Source organism: Malus sylvestris, chromosome 16, assembly GCF_916048215.2.
Source record: "Malus sylvestris chromosome 16, drMalSylv7.2, whole genome shotgun sequence".
NCBI classification, from domain to species: domain Eukaryota; kingdom Viridiplantae; phylum Streptophyta; class Magnoliopsida; order Rosales; family Rosaceae; genus Malus; species Malus sylvestris.
The window spans coordinates 9473356-9493602 of NC_062275.1; the positions used below are offsets into that span (position 1 = coordinate 9473356).

Sequence of the window (20247 nt, forward strand, 5' to 3'; positions counted from 1 at the left end):
AATCCGATCGTGGATAAAAGGACCGAAGGCCCAAGAATAATTCCATGTGGATTTGGCCCGAAGCAAATAATATCAAGTTTGTGAAAATTTTAGTAAACTAAACCATATCGGGCCTCCCAGGGCAAGATTGTCATCGACGAGACGGTGTAATTGGTAGCCAGCGAAAATGGAGGGATCAGACGGCTGGAGTTTATGGGAATCATCCGTACGCCCCGAGGGATCTAAAGCTACCGGGATTCGTACCTGGCTTTCTCTCACAGTCCACCATTGTCGGCGTCTACGGCGTCTCCTCCCTACTCGTCGTTTCCCTCACCTGGCTCTTCTCCGGTACTCCTCTTTCCACTCCACTTCTTATCAGATCCTAATTTTATTCAGCTCAATTCTCTAAACATTGTAATTTGCTCAAGTAATTTGATGCGTGAATTGGGTTTGTAGACACAGGCAGAGCACAGAAAGTTTAGACTTTTGAGATCCAAAAAGTTCATATTTTTATTCAACTTTTTGGTATGATTGCAAATTCATGGGCTTGATTTTTTAATGTGTTGATTACATATTATGCTTTAAACTAATCTAAAGTGCGGAGAGTGGGGATTCGAGCTCGGGTGCAAAGAGTAGTACATCCGCTCTAGCCGATGTTACATAGCTTCGCCCACTTATGCTGTGATTACTGATTACATCGCTCTAGCCAACGTAGCTACACCCGTCTGTGGTGATTACTGATTGTTAAAACTTGGGAATTCTTTCATAAGGAATATCCCAATATAATTTATAGTCGCGCTTTAGATTCATGGTTTTGATGTTTTCTATGTATTGGCAATGGAAATCGAATGCTATGTAGCTTTAGCTGTTCTAGTTTTTGTTCAAATTGATAAATTTGACATTTTGAGGGAGACATTTGAATGTCCTAATCGATGTGTTTTACTTTTTGCTATGTATGTACCAGGGAGGTCACCGAGGAAATCAAAACTTGATAGATGGCTAATGTGCTGGTGGGCTTTCACCGGCCTTACACACTTGATACTCGAAGGCTATTTTGCGTTTGCGCCTGAGTTCTACAAGGATAAGACTGCTTGGTACCCGGCTGAAGTTTGTAAGTTCTGTCTCACATTTTTGTTTAATCTATAAGATTAGCACTGGATACGATTTGTGCAGTTTTTCATCTGTTAGGGCTTGTTCGATTATGTAGTTCTTATGCTGATAGATAAAAAAATTGGCAGGGAAAGAGTATAGCAAAGGTGATTCAAGATATGCAGCTAGGGATGCAGGCGTCGTTGCTGTTGAAAGATTAACTGCAGTTATTGAAGGTCCGGCTAGCCTTCTTGCTGTGTAAGATTTTGAGTTTTGATTATCGCAAAGTTTATATGCTGCACAATGTAAAATTTGATTTTCAAATTCCAATCTCAAAGTAGAATGTATATTGTATGGGCAGTCATCTTCTTGTCTGTAATTCTAAACATGATTTCTGATCTTTGGCAGGTATGCAATATCTAAAGGCAAGTCATATAGCTACATACTTCAGTTTGCCATTTCGTTGGGTCAGCTCTATGGAACTGCTGTGTACTTCATAACAGCCTACTTGGATGGTGACCAATTTGCTACAAGTTCGTTTTACTACTATGCATACTACATTGCTGCAAACGCCTCCTGGGTTGTAATACCGACGCTCATTTCCATCCGCTGTTGGAAGAAGATTTCTGCTGCAGTACAAGCTCAAGGCCAAGGCCAAGGTCAGAAAAAGAACAAAACTCGCTGAGGTTGACTTCAGATCGATAGAAGTTTTTGTTGTTTCACGTTATGCTAATGTCTTTATTGAAATAATTTGGATCATGAAACTGTCAATCAAGCATTTCAATCTGTAAAGATGTTATTTTTTTTAGTTTTGACCGCAAAGCTTTACAAACGATGAGTGTTTTCTTGCGCTGAGATTAATTGTATGGATTTGATTGTTTGATACTGCTCATATGTTTGGAAAGGGAAAGTTCCTTGGATTTTAAAGTTTTGTTGTAAGCTAATAGGACTAATCTCTTATGCGAGTCTGTAGATTTATTACATTTTCATGGGAAGGCTAGGTTCGTTGTGTTTATTGACTTGCTGTTCATGTCTGGTATCAGACCAAAGAATTTCTCCTGTTTTTTGGGGGAATCTTGCATACCACCAGGGCCCTATAACACTCGCCGCGTATTCCCGGGGTAGCCATGACTCCCCGTCCTAGGAGCTGTGCTTCATGACCATATTTTCTCTTCTTCGAGAAAAGCAATGAGAGACAAAAACCATGGACCTCATGACTGTAAAACGCAGTTGCTCTGTTTTCCAAATGTGCAAAGGGTTGTTGTCACAGTCCTGCTTCATTGAGGGGAAGGACTTACCAATCTAACCCAAGAACGTCACCGTGGCGTCCCAAAACAATGATACAATGTCATGTGTTTTAACTTTCTTGCATATTATTGTATTATTGGTCCAGGAAGCTGTAGTGATATTCCGGAGTGGGGAGAAATTCCTCTCCTCGTTGAGAGACTAATGCGACCCTAATTTGTGTGTTCACATTGAGGAATTTGCAATTAAGTCTGGTGGTCTGTTATCGTAAAATCAACGGTAAAGCGGTCAATGATTGCAAGTCTGGTGGGTCGTTATCGCATGATCAACGGTGGTGGTTACATGTCTAAACTATTTATGGGACACTGTTTGTTCAATGGTTTAACCCGTACAAATTTAGAAAATGCTACCTAGCTATAACTTATAAGACCAAAACAAAACCACTCCTCCCTCTCTGTCTCTCTCCCAGGTTTTTTCAGAATGTCCACAGCTGAGAAAATCAGGCACCTGAAAGATTGCAGCTCCATAGAACTGAAGGTAATCTCCTGCAAGGATCTCAGTGCCTTCAATTTCTTCAACAGGCTGTCTGTCTACGCTGCTGCCTCCATCTTCAACGACGAAGCGAAGAAAGAAGAACAGAAGAAACATCTGCAGCAACGCCAGAAGACGCCGGTTGATAGAGAAGGGGACTGCAATCCTGAATGGAACCACCCCATGCAATTCGACACGAAGGACTTGTCCCTGGTTGACGAGTTCGATAATCTCTTTGTAGAATTCAACATACGATGTGACAGCGTCTTTGGCAAGAAGAGCATTGGAAAAGTCCGGGTGCCATTCGCGGACTTGATCGATGATCAGTGCAATGAAGCAGTCAGGTTCGTGAGCTACCAGGTTCGGACAAGCGATGGTAAGCCTAATGGGGTCTTGAACTTTTCTTACAAGGTGATCAAGAAGAACACTAAAGTTGGAATCCGTGATTCCCAGGAATCCGATTCCTCGTCCAAATTAACCACAGCCAGTGTTTATCCTGATCCTGCTGATAATACAGTCCAATCTCTTTACCCCACCTTGGACGTGCAAGTGCAATCCCGGGATTTAAACGTATCCTATCCTTCGCTATCCGATGTTCGGGCTCCTGTGCCGACAATTTCAGTTCCTTCTCCCAAGTTCAATTGCCATTGGAGGCCAGAACCCTACAACATGAAGACGCTGCCATCTCAGCTCCCGTTTTCTCCGCCGGCAACTGGGCCTGCAGGTGTTAATTGTCATCCATGTCAGCCCTTGCCATTTGCACAGTCTCCAACTCCAAGGATTAGAAGTTGCTATGAGAATCCAGCCGGGACTTGAGAATTTGGAATGGTTGAGAATAGCGTTGTTCATGATGGATGGAGGATTAGTAGTCCAGGGATTAGAAGTAGCGATGTAATCCTTCCAGTCCCAGAGCTGGGGACTAGGAATGGCACAGTTAGTAACTCATCAGTTTAGTTCATGAGGGCTTATATACGTACTTGCACTTCATCATTTTGTGATATAAATGCATGGTTTTTTACTACAGTAGATATATGATATATGAGATGCACCCGTGTCTGAACCATTATATTAAAGTTGTCCAATCCAGCCGTCCAACAAGGGTATTGCAAAATTTCATATAAATGCATGTTTGATTTACCATTTTTATTCCGATGTTCATTTTCTGGATTTGTCGACCGGTTGTGACATTTGAAGTGTACTGTATGCACTGCCTTTTTCTAAATAATAGTGTGTGGTCACTAGTCAGGGTCCGGCTGTAGGGCTGTAGTTTTGGTGTCTTCTTAATTTTTAGGTCGGATTGGTGTCTTTTTTATAGGACTGCTGAAGCAGCCGACACCCCCTGCGCTAATGAGAAATCCTTTTGTCATTGCGTGCATAGATACTGTCATGCTGGTGTAAACATTCGGCGACTCACCTCCGTCTCGATGGAGCAGTAAATCTTGTATATTACTGGACACGGGTGTATGCAGCTTATGACAATACGAAATATTCCCTGAATATGCCCCAAAAGGTTTCTAGAATAATAAGAAGCTTTATAATTGAATATGGACAAATAGTACATATAGTATTTTGAATTAGTTGCTATTTAACCACCCACTTGAGAAGAGAAAGGGAAAGAAGTACCGCAATTTTTCAAAGGAACTTGAAGGCTTTTCTTATCCATTCCGGACTCTAATAAAAAGGTGAATTTTTCTGTTCATGCTTATCACCGGTTACTGTAAAACTGTGAATATATCAAATCCTAAAGTGTCCGGAGACCACTTTCGATAATTGTAAGTGATTTTACCGTTTTTGAGGAAGGACTTAACATTTTTAGTGTGTTTATAGTTTAAATACTTTTAACCGAAACGCTTATAAGCAAGTGTTTTCTACAAAATAGTCTAACACGAGCCTTCAAGGATAACTTAACTCCATTAAATTAATCTTATCACTGCAAATTAAGTAAGCTAAGACGCGTTTGAATATTAATTAACTAGGAGTAAGACAGCAGAATGCTGTCATGGTCACTCTAGTACTCTACCCCGAAGGATGGACTTGGGGTTGATGGAGAAGCATAAGCACGATGTGAAGACTTGACCGTAATTTCATATTCTGTCATTCCTCTTTGGACAAAGTCACCAACCCAATTAATAAAGTTATATGTTGATCAACATATGACTTTTGACCATGCCCTTTCAATTTATTGAAAAAGAATCTCAGCCAAAGAAACTTGACCGTATTATTTATCTCTCATTGGGTATTACTGCTACTTAGTACTACGATTTAACGATATTTTTCTTCACATGCAAGTTCAATTTTCGCCAAAGACGAATTTGAATCGTATTATTGCTAGCATATTGTGAGGCTAAGCTTATCTCACTCACCCTTAGTGTAGATAATATCACTTGTTCAAAAAAAAAAAAAAAGTATTGTTAAGTACAATTAGGAGGGTACATTTTATAAGGCCACATTTAGGGTTTAGTTTCTTGGCAGTGTTCTATTAGGAGATGAGCTAAACGTGATTACATATGCTTAACACTAATTAAGTTATGAAAGTACTACTCTAGCTCAGCAAATAATCTCAACTTGTGTTGTTTGAAATGGAAATAATTAAACTAAGGTGTTTTGCTTTTGTGAAAGACAACTATAAAGCTTCCATTGTTTGTTCTCTTTTTTCCCTTGCAAAGGAAGAATACTGTGATGGCCTGAAATATTCTGTCTTCCATGTTTCCGGAAGAAAGTCAGGATAAAAGGCACTCAGTAATTCCTCACCAAACGCGACCATAATTCCAGTAAATTCACATGAATGTCATCATTTATTGAGACATATTTGAGTGATTGAGATCTAACGTTTAAATGCGTGTTGAAACTTGAAGCTGAATGCTTGTAGGTTCACAAAAACAGTTGATTTTCTACTAGCTAGATGCTTTTGATGTAGATAAATTAATTTTGAATGAACTTTCATCACTGAGAACTCAAGTGGGATACTTATTAATTAAGAGAAAGACTTGGCTCCTCAAAGATCAAGAAGGAAGGAAGAATTCCTCCTTAAAATACTTCATGGCATATTCACAAAATTTCATGGTAATGATCGAAACCGTTCATATTATAATCATTCTCAAATATCATCTTTGTAAAAAAATCATTTAAAATTAAGTTCATTTATTCATTGAATTGTATTAAAACAACAGATTTGATAAAACTATTACGAACCGTCTATTTATTTGTTGCAATTGATCGACTAAATGATTTTAGTGTTAACTGATTTTTTGCACACATGATCTTTACAGACTAATTTATAAAATAATTGTTCCAATCATAAGCACGAAATTCTGCAAGTAGGGCGATAAATATGTTGAGGAGAGGAGCCAACCTCTTCTCATTAATTAAAGAAAAAAGTCTAAATTAGGAAAAGGATCCTCACCGGATCCTTCTCCTGTGGATCTGGGGAATCCCGTGATCATGTATGTTCATCGTACATCGTGCGGTCAGAAATCATTTGAAATTTAAAATTTAAAATTTAAAATTAAATATCAATATTAATTACCTAACGAAAATTGACCGCACGATGTAGGAGGAACGGCCATGATCCTTTTCCTCTAAATTATAGCTTATATACGCCATCAGACTATAAGTAGATTGTGATTGGTAAATCTATCAACCAATGGTTGATTTCGACCGATAGGTATATAATCCAATCCCGAATTCCTTTCTAATACAACAATTCATTTCTATAGGGTGGTTTTATCGACACATTTTTTTTTATTTTCTGCACACTCTTCTCAATATTCTATTGTCGAATTAAATGAATTAAAAAGGATCAAAAAACATAAATTAATAGAATGTGTGAAAAATAAAAAGAAGTGTATGGATAACATCATCCTCTTCTTTACTATAATGTTCACACTATCTTGCAGTGTGTGAAAGGAGACTATGCATGATGTATAAACTTACCCATAAAAGTCAAGAAATACAAAATACTATGTACACTTCATCAATTCAGACGAGTGCATCATTAATTCTATCACTGTACCAGCGAAAACTCTTATATTGATTTGAGCGTAACCAAGTTGCTCAATCCAAATTTTGACCACAATAGCAAGCAAAACGATCGTGCTTCAAAAGAGATCATCAATCACTAATGACTTTGGCTGTTTATCTGTAAAATTGATCAATTCTTCCTTTCTTGATGAGCAAGATATATTGACTTCACCTTCTAAACGTCACCACTCATATTGAATTATTTTATCTAGAAAAAATTATTTATGCTTAGAATATAAACGTTGAATGTACTTAAGACTTTCAAGTATAAAATGCAAGTACGCCATAACCCCACAAGTGTGAAAGCGTGACAAACTGGTTCGGGTGTCAATTCTTCTTAGTTTGTCTTTAACTTATTAAAATTTATTTACGTATTTGTTTTTTTAATATGATTATTTGTAAGCCATCAGATAGCGATACTCTAACAAAGGGCTAGTTTTACGACATTGACTGAGATTTCTTTATAATACAACAGTACATGTACAACAATGAGAGATAGTTGAGCTAAATCACACGAAAATATAGGATATTTTTATATGAGCGTTTCATGCATAATGTGATCAGGTGAGTACTTAATTATACGAGAATGTTCGTAACACTCAAAATTTGCTCTCTAAGAAGACTAAGATTGTCAAGTTCACATTCACCTAAACTAGTATTTATATATTAAAGAAGAGAAAAAAGAAAAACAAGGTTTTAAAAAGCATTAGGCGCTAAGTTGGGTGGCGAGTAGAGGTCTAGCGTCTAGGCAGGACCTTAGGTAGCCATTTTTTTAATTTTAATTAAATATATTATATAACATATAAATAAATATCTACTTATACTTAAAAAAATACATAATTGTGTTAGATACATAAATTAAAATGGAATGACATATAGATTATAAAGTATTATAACATATTGAAAACATGTGGAACAAGCATATATATAATGAGTGTTCATCCAAAAGTATTCAATAAGTCTCTTACAATTTATAGAAAAAATATAATGCAAAACGAAAGTTATCTCTAAGTGAGAGTCGTGAGAAATTTAAAAAAAAAATAGAAAAGAAGAAGATTGAATGGATTATCCCAAACATGCCTCCACTGCTGTCACACTAACTATATATGAAGGGAGGATTCTCTTAGGGCAAGCACTAAGTAAACTACCTTATTCGCTGGAATTTCCTCCCCTAGGTGTTATCTCCTCACTAAGTTCTCTTCTTGTAATAAATAATTGAGGACTTGTTATTCAACAGTATAACATGACTTATGGTCAAACAATATTAATATCGATAGATATCTATGTTATTATATATCTATATTTATGAATTTTCTTTTAGAATAACTGAAATGAATTAAAAAAAAAATTATATACACATGGTTTCGATATGCTAATTAAAAAGACAGCGAGTCTATATTTTTAAAACAATGAAGAAAATATATATATGGCAAATCTAGAATACTATATAACAATTGTTTGTACCATACTTGACCAATCTCAAAACTACTGAGCACTGGTCAACGTTATACCGTCAAGGATCCAGAAGAGTTTCCCTCCAACCAGGAGGCCAATCACAGCGCGACACGTGTCGACATCAGAAGCCAATCATAGCGCGACACGTGTCGACATCAGAAGCCAATCATAGCGCGACACGTGTCAACATCATAAGCCAATCACAACACGACACGTGTCAATGTCAGAATGAAACTAGAAACTCTATTCTATAAATAGAGATCATTCTCTCACAATATTTCCTAATGTCATTTGTACTAAATCATTCACTAGTACTCACTAAAGGAGAGCTTGAACCTATGTACTTGTGTAAACCCTTCAGAATTAATGAGAACTCCTCTACTCCGTGGATGTAGCCAATCTGGGTGAACCACGTACATCTTGTGTTTGCTTCCATGTCTCTATCCATTTGCATACTTATCCACACTAGTGACCGGAGCAATCTAGCGAAGGTCACAAACTTAACACTTTCTGTTGTACCAAAGTCCCCACTGATTTTGTGCATCAACATTTGGCGCCGTTTGTGGGAACAACACTTATTCCCACTCTCTTCAGCTTTTTTAAGCTGGTTTCCACCATTCGTACACTCTCTTTTGACCAGGCATCCCTTTCCAACATGGGAAGCGAAGGAAGCCACAGCACACAGAATGATACCTCTCTTGCACCTGGTGCGAAGCAACGAAAGAAGGAAAAAAAAAGTTTGCTTTTCAGGCTAAAGTCGATGAGCTGGAGGCTCAAAACAACAAGATAGCGATGAAGAATGAGATCATCTAATAGCAGTATGAGAAGGTCTTCGAGATGCTCCACGAGGCTAGATATATTAAAACACACGAGCTCATCACCCCTGTGGAAGTCAACCATCAACTGGGTGCCCCCCAACACGGAGGGTCATTTGCCCTCGACATGGGTATTCCTGTTGAGGAGTGAGCTACTCATCAAATGGCAACCAACATGAGACTTCTCTCAACCCAGCTAATTCGACCCGAAGTAGAATGAGTGAAGGAAGACACCTCCTTACAGAAGGAGTGGAAGGATCGAAAGTCGTCTTTCACGACTGTCGAGACTTCCTAAAGCAACATCGAGACAATCTCATCCATGTAAGCTCGAAGATCAATGACCCAAGGGTCTCTGAAAGACTCGATCCCCTCCCATGTCCCAGGCCGGCTACCAATTTGAGGAAGGGGCAATAAGTCCTAGAGAAACACGAATGTATAGGGGACTCAGAGATGTTCCGACAGACATACCTTGGAAGTCAGTATGGTGAGTCCAGGGAAAAATTACAAGCTCTTGATTAAACCTTCCTACTTCCAAGAGAAGATGGAGATTTACAAAAGAGAGCTCTAGTGGTACATGACTCTACTCAGGAGCTTCTTATCCTAAAGCTCCTTAAGGAAGTAAACAAGTTGAAGGCCGAACGACAATCTGAGATACCTGATTGGAGCCAACCTAGGCCTGGCCTTCTTCAAGGAGAATCCTCGACACCCCCTTTAAGCGAAGACAAAACAAAAGCTTGGTTTACAACTCTATATTGGAAGGGAAGACCCAATTGAACACGTTAACCTCTTTGAGTCCACCATGGCATATCAGATGCACACCGACATAGAGCGATGTCTTCTCTTCCCCTCCACCCTCTCTAGCGGAGCTCTAAACTGACATTGCCATCTTCCACCTGAGATAGTAGACTCATTTGAGGAACTGAGGAAACTATTTGTCTCTCAACACATCTTCCAGACCGATCGCTTGCATTCTGCAGATGACTTGTACACTATTCACTAGAAGCCGGACGAGTCATTACGAGAGTATGCCGGTCGTTTCAGCTATGAGTTTTCTCGATGCGCTAAGGCAGATGACAAAACCGCTCTCAAGGCCTTCACGGCAAGCCTACGTGATTGTTTCTTCAAGTACATGATCAATGCCAACACTTGGAAGACTTACTCTAAGGTGATATCACAAGTTTACAACCATGCCTTCGCCGAGGCAAAGACATATCAAGGGAAACCCCCCACAGCCACCCCTTATCAGCAAGTAGGGAGTGGAAGCCAAATCCAACCAAATGAGAAGACCTCGACCTTCCAAACTGCAGCGGTGCCTCTCCCTGCCTTACTTAATACTTTGCCAAGTCAACAGACATATCAATCTCAAGGCAAAATGAAAGATTTCCATCCTCACCAGTCTCATTTTAGTAAAAGGAGTAAAGGACACTACCGCGATAATCAAGGGTATCGCCATGATAATCCCCGACCCCAGGCAGTCAACACAGTGGGTCAAGCACGTGTCAGGACAACCCCTACCCCAAGGTATGAGGCATACACACCATTGAACGCCATATGCATGGCCATTTACCCCAGCATAGCACACCTGATACCGAAGCCAAAGCCGAGGCACTTGGATTATAAGCCCACGAAGAACACGAGCACGTTTTGCTGCTACCACGAGCATAACGGTCATGACGGCGAGAAATGTATCACCCTTCGTGATCATATTGAAGCTTTGGCATGTGAAGAAAAAATTGATCAATTCCTCATTCACCAAGGGGTAACCGTAACCAACGCCAGGTGAATGTGATATATTCCATAAGTGGTGGCACACCCATATCTAAATCTTCCAACAGGGCCATAAAAATAGTGAATGAGCTTTAAGGTCTGGCCACCAAGTGTTTCACGTGGAAAACATCAAGGGAGGTAAGTATCAAAAGCCTAACTGGGATCCAATATGTTTCTACCCTGAGGAAGAAAGAGGTATCATCTACCCTCACAACGACCCACTGATCGTGGAAGCTCACATAGCCAACTTTGAAATACGACAAATCCTGGTAGACACGAAGGCTTCGGTCAATATCATGTTTGCTGAAGCTTTCAGGGCACTTAATGTAGCTGAACACTTGCTCGATCGCTCGATTTCCCCTCTGATAAGCTTCTCCGGTGATATCGTGCAACCTTTGGGGAGTATACACTTAACTTTCACCATTGGTACAGGCCCTTACACAGTTACCATTACCACTAACTTCCTGGTGATTGATTGCCCAACGGCATACAATGTCATCTTCGGACGCACAGGAATCAATGATCTCAAGGCCATGGTATCCACACATATGTTGTTGATGAAATTTCCAACCCCCTATGGCAATGGTTACATCAGAGGAGGCCAACTTAGTGTACGATCATGTTACAACACTTCGGTCAAGCAACAGCTCCTGCTTGTGCCCAAGGAAACCATTTCTATACATGACCAAGTCATAAAGACCAGCCCAGACGAAGCCAACTTGGATCTTCACGGTGGCAACAGTCAACCCGACGATCCTCGAGATAACTCCTTTACCCAGCAAGCGCAACCCGCTGAAGAGTTTGAGAAGGTCTATATCTCAAAAGATTATCCGGATCGCATGGTGAAGATTGGCACCACCTTGTCACCACCCATTTGGTTGTCATTGATCTCTTTTTTACAAGAGAACACTAAGGTCTTCGCATGGTCATATAAGAACATGCCAGGCATCTCTCCCGATATTATCTGTTATCGCTTAAGTATTGACCCCAAGACCAAGCCAGTGAGACAGAAGCGAATATCTTATGACGCTGAACAGTATGAGGTAATTAAGGCAGAAGTTGAAAAACTCAAAGGCATAGGCTTCGTCCGTGAAGTCAATTATCCAACGTGGGTAGCAAATGTTGTCTTTGTTAAGAAGAATCCGACTAAGGAAAGTCTCTTGCTTCAAAAGGTATTGTGGATAATGTGTGTCGATTACACCGACCTAAACAAATGATGCCTGAATGATAGCTTTCCTTTTCCTCTCATAGACAAACTTATAGACTCTACGGCATGGTGTAAACTTCTGAGCTTCATGGATGCTTACTCAGGATACAACCAAATCCTCATGAACCCTCCAGACCAAGAACACACAGCCTTCACTACTGACAGAAAACTATATTGCTATAAAGTCATGCTCTTTGGCCTAAAGAATGCAGGAGTAACTTATCAGAGACTGGTCAATTCAATGTTTGCCGAACAGATTGGGAAGAGCATGAAAGTTTACGTTGATGATATGCTAGTCAAGAGCAAACATGTTGACCAACACATCACTAACCTATCTGAAACTTTCACCATTCTGAAGAGGTATCGAATGAGGTTGAACCCCAACAAATGTGCCTTCGGCGTAGGCTCTGGCAAATTCTTAGGCTTCATGATAACCCAATGAGGCATTAAGGCTAATCTCGATAAGATCAAAGCAACCTCGACATGAAGGAACCGGTAACTTCAAAAGACATCCAGAACCTTACTGGTAAGGTGGCAGCCTTAATTAGGTTCATCTCTAAGGCCACAGACAGATGTGCTCCTTTCTTTAAAGCACTTAAGGGAAGTAAGAAGTACATTACATTGACTGATGAATGTGTTGAGGCATTCAAGAACCTTAAAGACTACATGAGTAAAGCCCATCTGCTCTCCAAACCTAAGGTTGGTGACATTCTCATTATCTATCTATCGGTATCGGCTTCAACAATAAGTTCCGTTCTTATTCGAAATGATGGTAATGTCGAATGGCATGTCTACTTCGCTAGCAAGGCCTTACAAGATGCGGAGACACGATACTCCAACATTGAGAAATTGGCTCTAGCATTGGTCATGTCTGCTCGAAAACTTCACCCTTACTTCCAAGCACACTTTATCATCGTGCTTACCAATCATCATCTTCGACAGATACTCCAAAGTCCTGACATTTCCGAGCGAATGATCAAATGGGCAATAGCATTGGGTGAGTTTGACATCTCCTACCAACCAAAGCCAGCTGAGAATGACCAAGCAGTGGCATACTTCATCGCTGACTTCACATATCCTGTTGACATTGTTTCTACGCCTAAAGAAGTGGTTTCATTACCCTTAGAATCTCAGAAAATAGAACCAACAGCCTCATCATGGAGTCTATATGTTGATGGCTCGTCCAACCAACAGGGTTGTGGAGCAGGACTAGTCCTTACGACCCCTGACAAAGTGGCGATGGAGTATGCTCTTTGTTCAAATTCAAGGCGTCGAACAATGAGGCCGAATACGAAGCCCTCACAGCAGGCTTACGTTTGGCTAAACACCTTGGGGTTAAACGAATTGATATTTTTAGTGACTCCCAATTGGTGGTTAACCAGGTCACCAACAACTTTGATGCTAAGGATAGCTTCATGGTAGCATATCTGACACAAACACAATTGTTGCTCAAGCACTTCTACTACCAGATCACCAAAATTCCTCGAGCGGCAAACAGTCATACAGATGCTTTGGCTCGCCTCACCTCAACGATGGAAAACAAGATTGAGAGAAAAATTCAGGTCGAATTGTTGGCAGCACTAAGCACCATGGCTGTGGAAGTGTGCAACTTACAACAGGGGGATAGTTGGATTACCCTGATTTATAGATTCCTTACTCATGGCACCCTTCCAAATGACAAAGTCCAAGTTAAGCATATTCGATACAAGGTTATCTGTTACTTGATCATTAATGACCAACTCTACAAGCGGGGTTTTAACCTACCATACCTAAGATGCGTTACACCCGTAAATGTGGAAACTGTCATTCGGGAAATACATGAAGGAGTCTGTGGAGATCATGCTGGATCTCGATCCCTAGCACATAAGGCTTTTCGCCAAGGATATTACTGGTCAACACTTTACCAAGATGCCATCAGAATATCCCGCTCATGTGATAAGTGTCAACACTACGCAACTATTCCTCACTCCCCTTCCGAGCCGCTCACTCCTATGATCAGCCCTTGGCCCTTCGCCCAATAGGGACTTGATTTGATCGGCCCAATGCCTGCAGGGAAGGGCAAGGTTCGTTATGCAATCGTTGCAGTTGACTACTTCATAAAGTGGGCCGAAGTAGAACCCTTGGCAACCATTATTGAGGTAAAAATAGAAGACTTCGTATGGAAGAACATCCTTTGCAGATTCGGCATTCCCAATACGATAGTCACTGATAACAGGCAACAATTCAACAACAATAAGTTCAAGATGTTCTGCTCTAAGTTCAACATCAACTTATGTTTTGCCTCCCTAGCTCATCCCCAGTCTAATGGACAAGTTGAAGCCATCAACAAAATAATCAAGCAAACTTTGAAAACCAGCTTGGACAAGGCTAAAGGTTGTTGGCCAGAATTTGTACTCCAAGTTCTTTGGTCATACCACACTTCGTATTGACATCAACAGGAGAAAGCCCATTCTCACTTGCCTTTGGTACAAAGGCAGTTGTCCCAGTTGAGCTTGAGCAAGCAACGTTCCGAGTCCAAAACTACGTGCGAAGCTTTACCTACAAAACTTCACCTATAAAGCTTAAAATATATATATATATATTCGGAAATTCAAAAATTCAAAAATTAAAAAATTAAAAAATAAAAAGAAAATTGCCTAGGCCTCTTCTTCTTTGGGCCTAACAACTTTCATAACAAATATATATGAAGGATGAGTTTTGGGCTACCACTTAGAAAGGAAAATGGTGAAGTTTTGTTACTTTGGAAACTTGGCTACTAGCAAGACACCTCCTTCGTCAACTCCCTCGACCGGAGATTTGGGGGACTCCTACCATATGCTACTGCACCTTGATACTCGGAAGTCTCACGACCACTCAGTGACTTGGATTTTTTCAAGTCTCTAACCGAGAAGTTTTCCTCACTCGGGAAATTAAGGGAGCATTACCTCAACCTACATGCTTCACTCACAAAGCTTCAACATATAAGTTTCAACATAAAGAAAAATTCAAAGCACTTAGTGAAGAAAGCATTGGTGTATTTAACACAATATGTTGAAATGAAGCAAAACTTGTTTATTGATATCTCTGATAAGTTACAAATATGTACATATACATGAATCAAAATAAACAAATAAGAGGGAGCCTTCACAAGGGTTGCTCAGGAGAAGTCTTAGCAGTCGGCAGAGCCCCAGAAAGAGGAGGCACCAGAGGGTGATTATTTGGAGCCTCAGTACTAGGCAAAACCCCAGAAGGAGGAGGCATCGAAGGTTGATCATTTAGAGCTTCATTACGCGATATAGCCCCAAAAGACGAAGGCAATAAATGCCTTTGGAACAAACCCACAAACCTCTGATGATCAAGTAAAATCTGACCATCTGATTCCTACAGATGGTCAAGCTTCCTCTTCATGTTTGTAACATAGTCATGTGCGAGCCTGTACAACTGTTTATTCTTATGCTTGAGCCCTCTGATATCCTATTTGAAACTTATCACTTTAGCCGCCAATGATTCAACTTGGCGGGTTCGAGCAAATAGGCGTTGGGCCATATTAGACACAGAACCTGTACACTGAACACTGAGAGCCAGAGAATCCTTAACAGCCAACTCATCAGACCGTTTGGAAAGTAGTCTATTATCTTTTGGAGTAAGAAGGTTCTTAGTCACCACTGCAGCGGTCATATCATTCTTCATCACAGAGTCCCTAACAGTAAAAGGACCAGTAGGGGATAAGAAGGATGGGCGCCATATGTTGTCTTGAGAAGGCATGACTGCCTCTTCACCAAAGTTCAAGTCAAAACGACGGTCGGATGGGCCAGACATTCTCAGAAATGATGAAGGAGAAATGAGGTGAAATAAATCTCTTAAGTAAGGGGAAATTTTCCACAAGCAATAACTCTCTGAATGTACTTCTTGCACGCAATTGGTGCCCTTATAAAAGAAATGGCAATAGAGTCGTTGGTTCAAAAATTGAAGAGGCACCACTCTCCGGATTCCGAAGAGGCATCACTTTCCACACGCAACATTAGCTCATCGGGTACAACAGACAACTTTGCCAAAGATCTTTAACAAAGTTTAGACACATAAATTTTGAAGGTCTAGCTACCCTACTATTACCCATAAGGGTAAAGGAACAGTATCACTGCTTGATAACTAGAAAGTCCCTATGTGTGTCAACCTCCGTGCTCCGTGGCAAGGCAGACTGGCAAAAATGCCCAACCTTTACTCACATTCGAGAAAACACTCCCAACAAGATTGCTTGCTCAAAAATCGAAGAGGCATCACTCTCCGAATCTCGAGAGCCAGACTCCCAAAAATCGAAGAGGCACCGCTCTCCGAATCTCAAGAGCTAGACTCCCAACAAGATTTCTTTCTCAAAAATCGAAGAGGCACCGTTTTCCGAATCTCGAGAGCCAAATTCCCGACAGGATTGCTTGTTCAAAAACCGAAGAGGCACCTCCGAACTTCGAGAGCTAGATTTCCTTGGATAAAGCTTGTCTGTAATCTTCACACGCAGCATCAGCTTTCCAGATACCACATACCATTTTTTCAAAGTGCTCTGACAAAGTTAAAACATGTGAAGCTTGCAGCTCCCACTACATTGCTACGACCAAGAATGGTAAAGGAATAACATTACTACTTGTTGTTAGGGAGACTCCTACATATGTCGACCTTCATCCTCCACGGACAGGCAGACCTACAAAAATGCTCAACCTTTCCTCATATCTGAGAGGGCACTCCCAACGAAGCCTCTCGAAATACTCAGCTTTCTTCCCCCCTAATAATACCTATGCTAACCAGCCACACCAGAGCAAGAGTATCTTATATCATCAGGGTCAAAAGCAAGAGTATCCCATATCATGCTTTTTCCCTATCTTTTCCTTTGCCATTGTTCTTACCTACAAGACAATGAGAAAGAGAGCACTTGGAATCAAGCTTCCAGTCAGGAAATGACTGCCTGGAACCCCCTTGCCTGATTACTTACCTGGCATTGCTTTCGAGTACTCATCTTCAACATCTTATGCTTCCAGAAAAGATACCACATCTGTTTGAGGAACAGATAGGGCAAGTGAGAAGGATATAAGAAAGCATGTGGAGACAAGCGCAACAGAACACGTGCCGATTCATCTATTACTTCGTCAACAGCAAAAGTATCTCATATCATCAAGGTTGAACGCACTCTTGATTTGATGGACTTGTTTTGACCCTCAAATTCTTGAGTCGGCCTTATACTCTTGAGGAAACCAGAAAACCTTCCAGCCCAGTTCAAGAAAAGCCTGTGGAAAGTTACTTCTTCAAAAGCAAAAGTATCTCATATCATCTCTTCTCCATTTGCTTCTCCTTATCCTTGTTGTTATTTACGACACAATGAGAAGAAGAACAATCAACCAGAAGCCGAAGTCGAACTTCCGATCCAGGTTGCTTACTTGGAAGTCTGATTGTTTACCTTGTTTGTTACCTCTTTCGGCAAATCTCCTAGCTTGGCGACTTGGGGGACTCCTACTATAGGGTTTGTATTGCACTTAACCAAGCCAAAAACTACAAGTAAGCTTCAAGTGAAATTGATACATTACCTTGTGCATCTTCATCGGTTAAAGGTACCACCCCTGGATGAAGGAAAAGTACTTCCAGAGAAGATGCCACATTTACGTATGAGACAGATAAGGCAAGTGAAAATGATACCACACTTTGGTACTTAGAAGTTTCGTGATTACTCAATGGCTTGGATCTTGCAAGTCCCCAACAGGGGAGCTTCCCTCACTCGGGAACTTAGGGGAGCACTGTTTGTACCATACTTGACCAATCTCGAAACTACTAAGCACCGGTCAACGTTATACCGTTAAGGACCCAAAAGAGTTTCCCTCCAACCAGAAGGCCAATCACAGCGCGACATGTGTCGACATCAGAAGCCAATCATAGTGCGACACATGTCAACATCAGAAGCCAATCACAACACGACACGTGTCAATGTCAAAATGAAACTAGAAACTCTCTTCTATAAATAGAGATCATTATCTCACAATATTTTCTAATGTCATTTGTACTAAATCATTCACTAGTACTCACTAAAGGAGAGGTTGAACCTATGTACTTGTGTAAACCCTTCACAATTAATGAGAACTCATCTACTCCGTGGATGTAGCCAATCTGGATGAACCACGTACATCTTGTGTTTGCTTCCATGTCTCTATCCATTTGCATACTTATCCACACTAGTGACCGGAGCAATCTAGGAAAGGTCACAAACTTAACACTTTCTGTTGTACCAAAGTCCTCACTGATTTTGTGCATCAACAACAATAGTCCAATTCTAAGGATGAAAGATCCATTAAAAAGATCGATAGATACTTTTTCTTTGTTTCTAACTTTGATCAATAAGATCCATTAAAAAGATGTATATGGCAAATCTAGAATACTATATAACTAGTATTTATATATATTAAAGAAGAGAAAAAAGAAAAGCAAAGTTTTAAAAGGCGCTAGGCACTAGTCGGGTGGCGAACATGAGTCTAGCGTCTAGGCGGGACCTTAGGTAGCCATTTTTTTAATTTTAATTAAATTTATTATGTAATGTCACATCCCCCCCAAGCCCCCACCACATCCGAGGCTCGACTCCACCGTAGCACGATATTGTCCGCTTTAGGCCCCGACCACGCCCTCACGGTTTTGTTTTTGGGAACTCACGCTAGCAGAACTTCCCAGTAGGTCACCCATCCTGGGAATGCTCTTGCCCCTTTCTCGCTTAACTTCAGAGTCCCTACGGAACTCGAAGCCAGTGAGCTCCTAAAAGGCTTCGTGCTAGGTAAAGATAGGAATATACATAACCCAAGTTCACTTCACACAACATAACTCAACATCCAAGGGCAAAATAGTAACTTCTACGCTCTTGAGGATAAAATAATATATACATTCGGGACGGGTTGTCACAACCTCATCTCATGAGGCTTCAATTGTCGTGAAGCATAAGCAATCACCCTACCATGCTGCATCAATACACATCCCAGACCATTCAAGGAAGCATCACTGTAAATCTCAAAATTACCACTATCATCTGGAAGTGCTAAAATAGGTGCATGAGTGAGACAATACTTCAATTGCTGGAAACTTTGCTCACAATTATCATCCCACTCAAATTTAACATCCTTCCTAGTTAACCTCGTCATTGGTAAAGCAATAACTGAAAAATCTTTAACAAACCGTTTGGTATTTTTCAAATTCCTAGTGATTAATCAGGGTGGTGGTCAGTTGCCTAGTACCTAAAAATATCTAGGCGTCTTTTCTTAATTTTCAAACGCTTAGAGATTAATCGGGGCAATGGTCAGCCGTCTAATGCCTAAGCAACGCTAAACGGAGATTTTTAAAACAATGAAGAAAATATATGGCAAATATAGAATACTATATAACAATAGTCCAATTCTAAGGATGAAATATCCATTAAAAAGATCGATAGATACTTTTTCTTTGTTTTTAACTTTGATCAATAAGTTAAGTTTATATACAGAGGTACAACACAACATGCATGGTATGTAATATGTAGGATTATTTTAGTACATTCACATTCAGCATGCACATAACTCATATAACATTTGCATTTTTTATGCAGGTACTCCAAAACTTAGTGCATGGGCAACGAATAGCCTTACTTTTTCCTCCATTAAATATTACCTTTCACTGGCCGCTTTACTTAACTTTCACCGTCCAATTTCTTTTTCATCACCTTTAATTTCTTAGCACTCTAATAAAGTGAAATATTTACCCCCAGCTGAAATTATTCATATCCTAAGAACACTTTATACATCCACCCACTGCATGGCATTACTGAGTTGGCTAATAACAGTAACATAATCGTCTGCAACCATTAATTAACATATGTTTTGTGCACCTAAAACAACCATCGTCATCGAGCTTTTTTTTCGCAAAAAAAGTCTATTATACGTCCCACAGTTTGTCCACTAGTCATGTACGACGAGGATGCATGGTTCCATTTGCATAAAAGATCATGAACTCCATGTGTTACAGTGCTACAAGAAGTTTCCGTTTCTATTTAATTTGTTCTAATATCTTTTTCTTATTTTTTTGCTTTAAGCACTTTCACCCCACTCCATCACCAAAAAGTATAAGCTTTTTGCATTCTATATAAACCCCCCCTAAGGCTCTTGTGTT

The 20247-nt window shown here is 40.3% G+C and overlaps 2 protein-coding genes across 2 annotated transcripts; both read left to right on the forward strand.

Moving 5' to 3' along the window:
- Positions 1-104: 104 nt before the first annotated feature.
- LOC126609078 (probable 3-beta-hydroxysteroid-Delta(8),Delta(7)-isomerase) lies at positions 105-1995 on the forward strand (the record flags this gene model as incomplete). The annotated part of the gene is made up of 4 exons (XM_050277095.1): positions 105-327; positions 944-1090; positions 1218-1326; positions 1477-1995. Coding segments are annotated over 4 exons (756 nt in total), but the record flags the coding sequence as incomplete, so codon positions are not given.
- A 697-nt stretch (positions 1996-2692) lies between these two features.
- Positions 2693-3990, forward strand: LOC126608900 (uncharacterized). The gene has a single exon (XM_050276917.1). The coding sequence runs from the start codon at positions 2794-2796 to the stop codon at positions 3658-3660; it is 867 nt and encodes a 288-aa protein (XP_050132874.1). The 5' UTR covers positions 2693-2793; the 3' UTR covers positions 3661-3990.
- Positions 3991-20247: the final 16257 nt, after the last annotated feature.

Coding starts and splice junctions, on each gene's coding strand:
- LOC126608900 (XM_050276917.1), top strand. CDS start 2,794: ATGTCCACAGCTGAGAAAATCAGGCACCTGAAAGATTGCAGCTCCATA.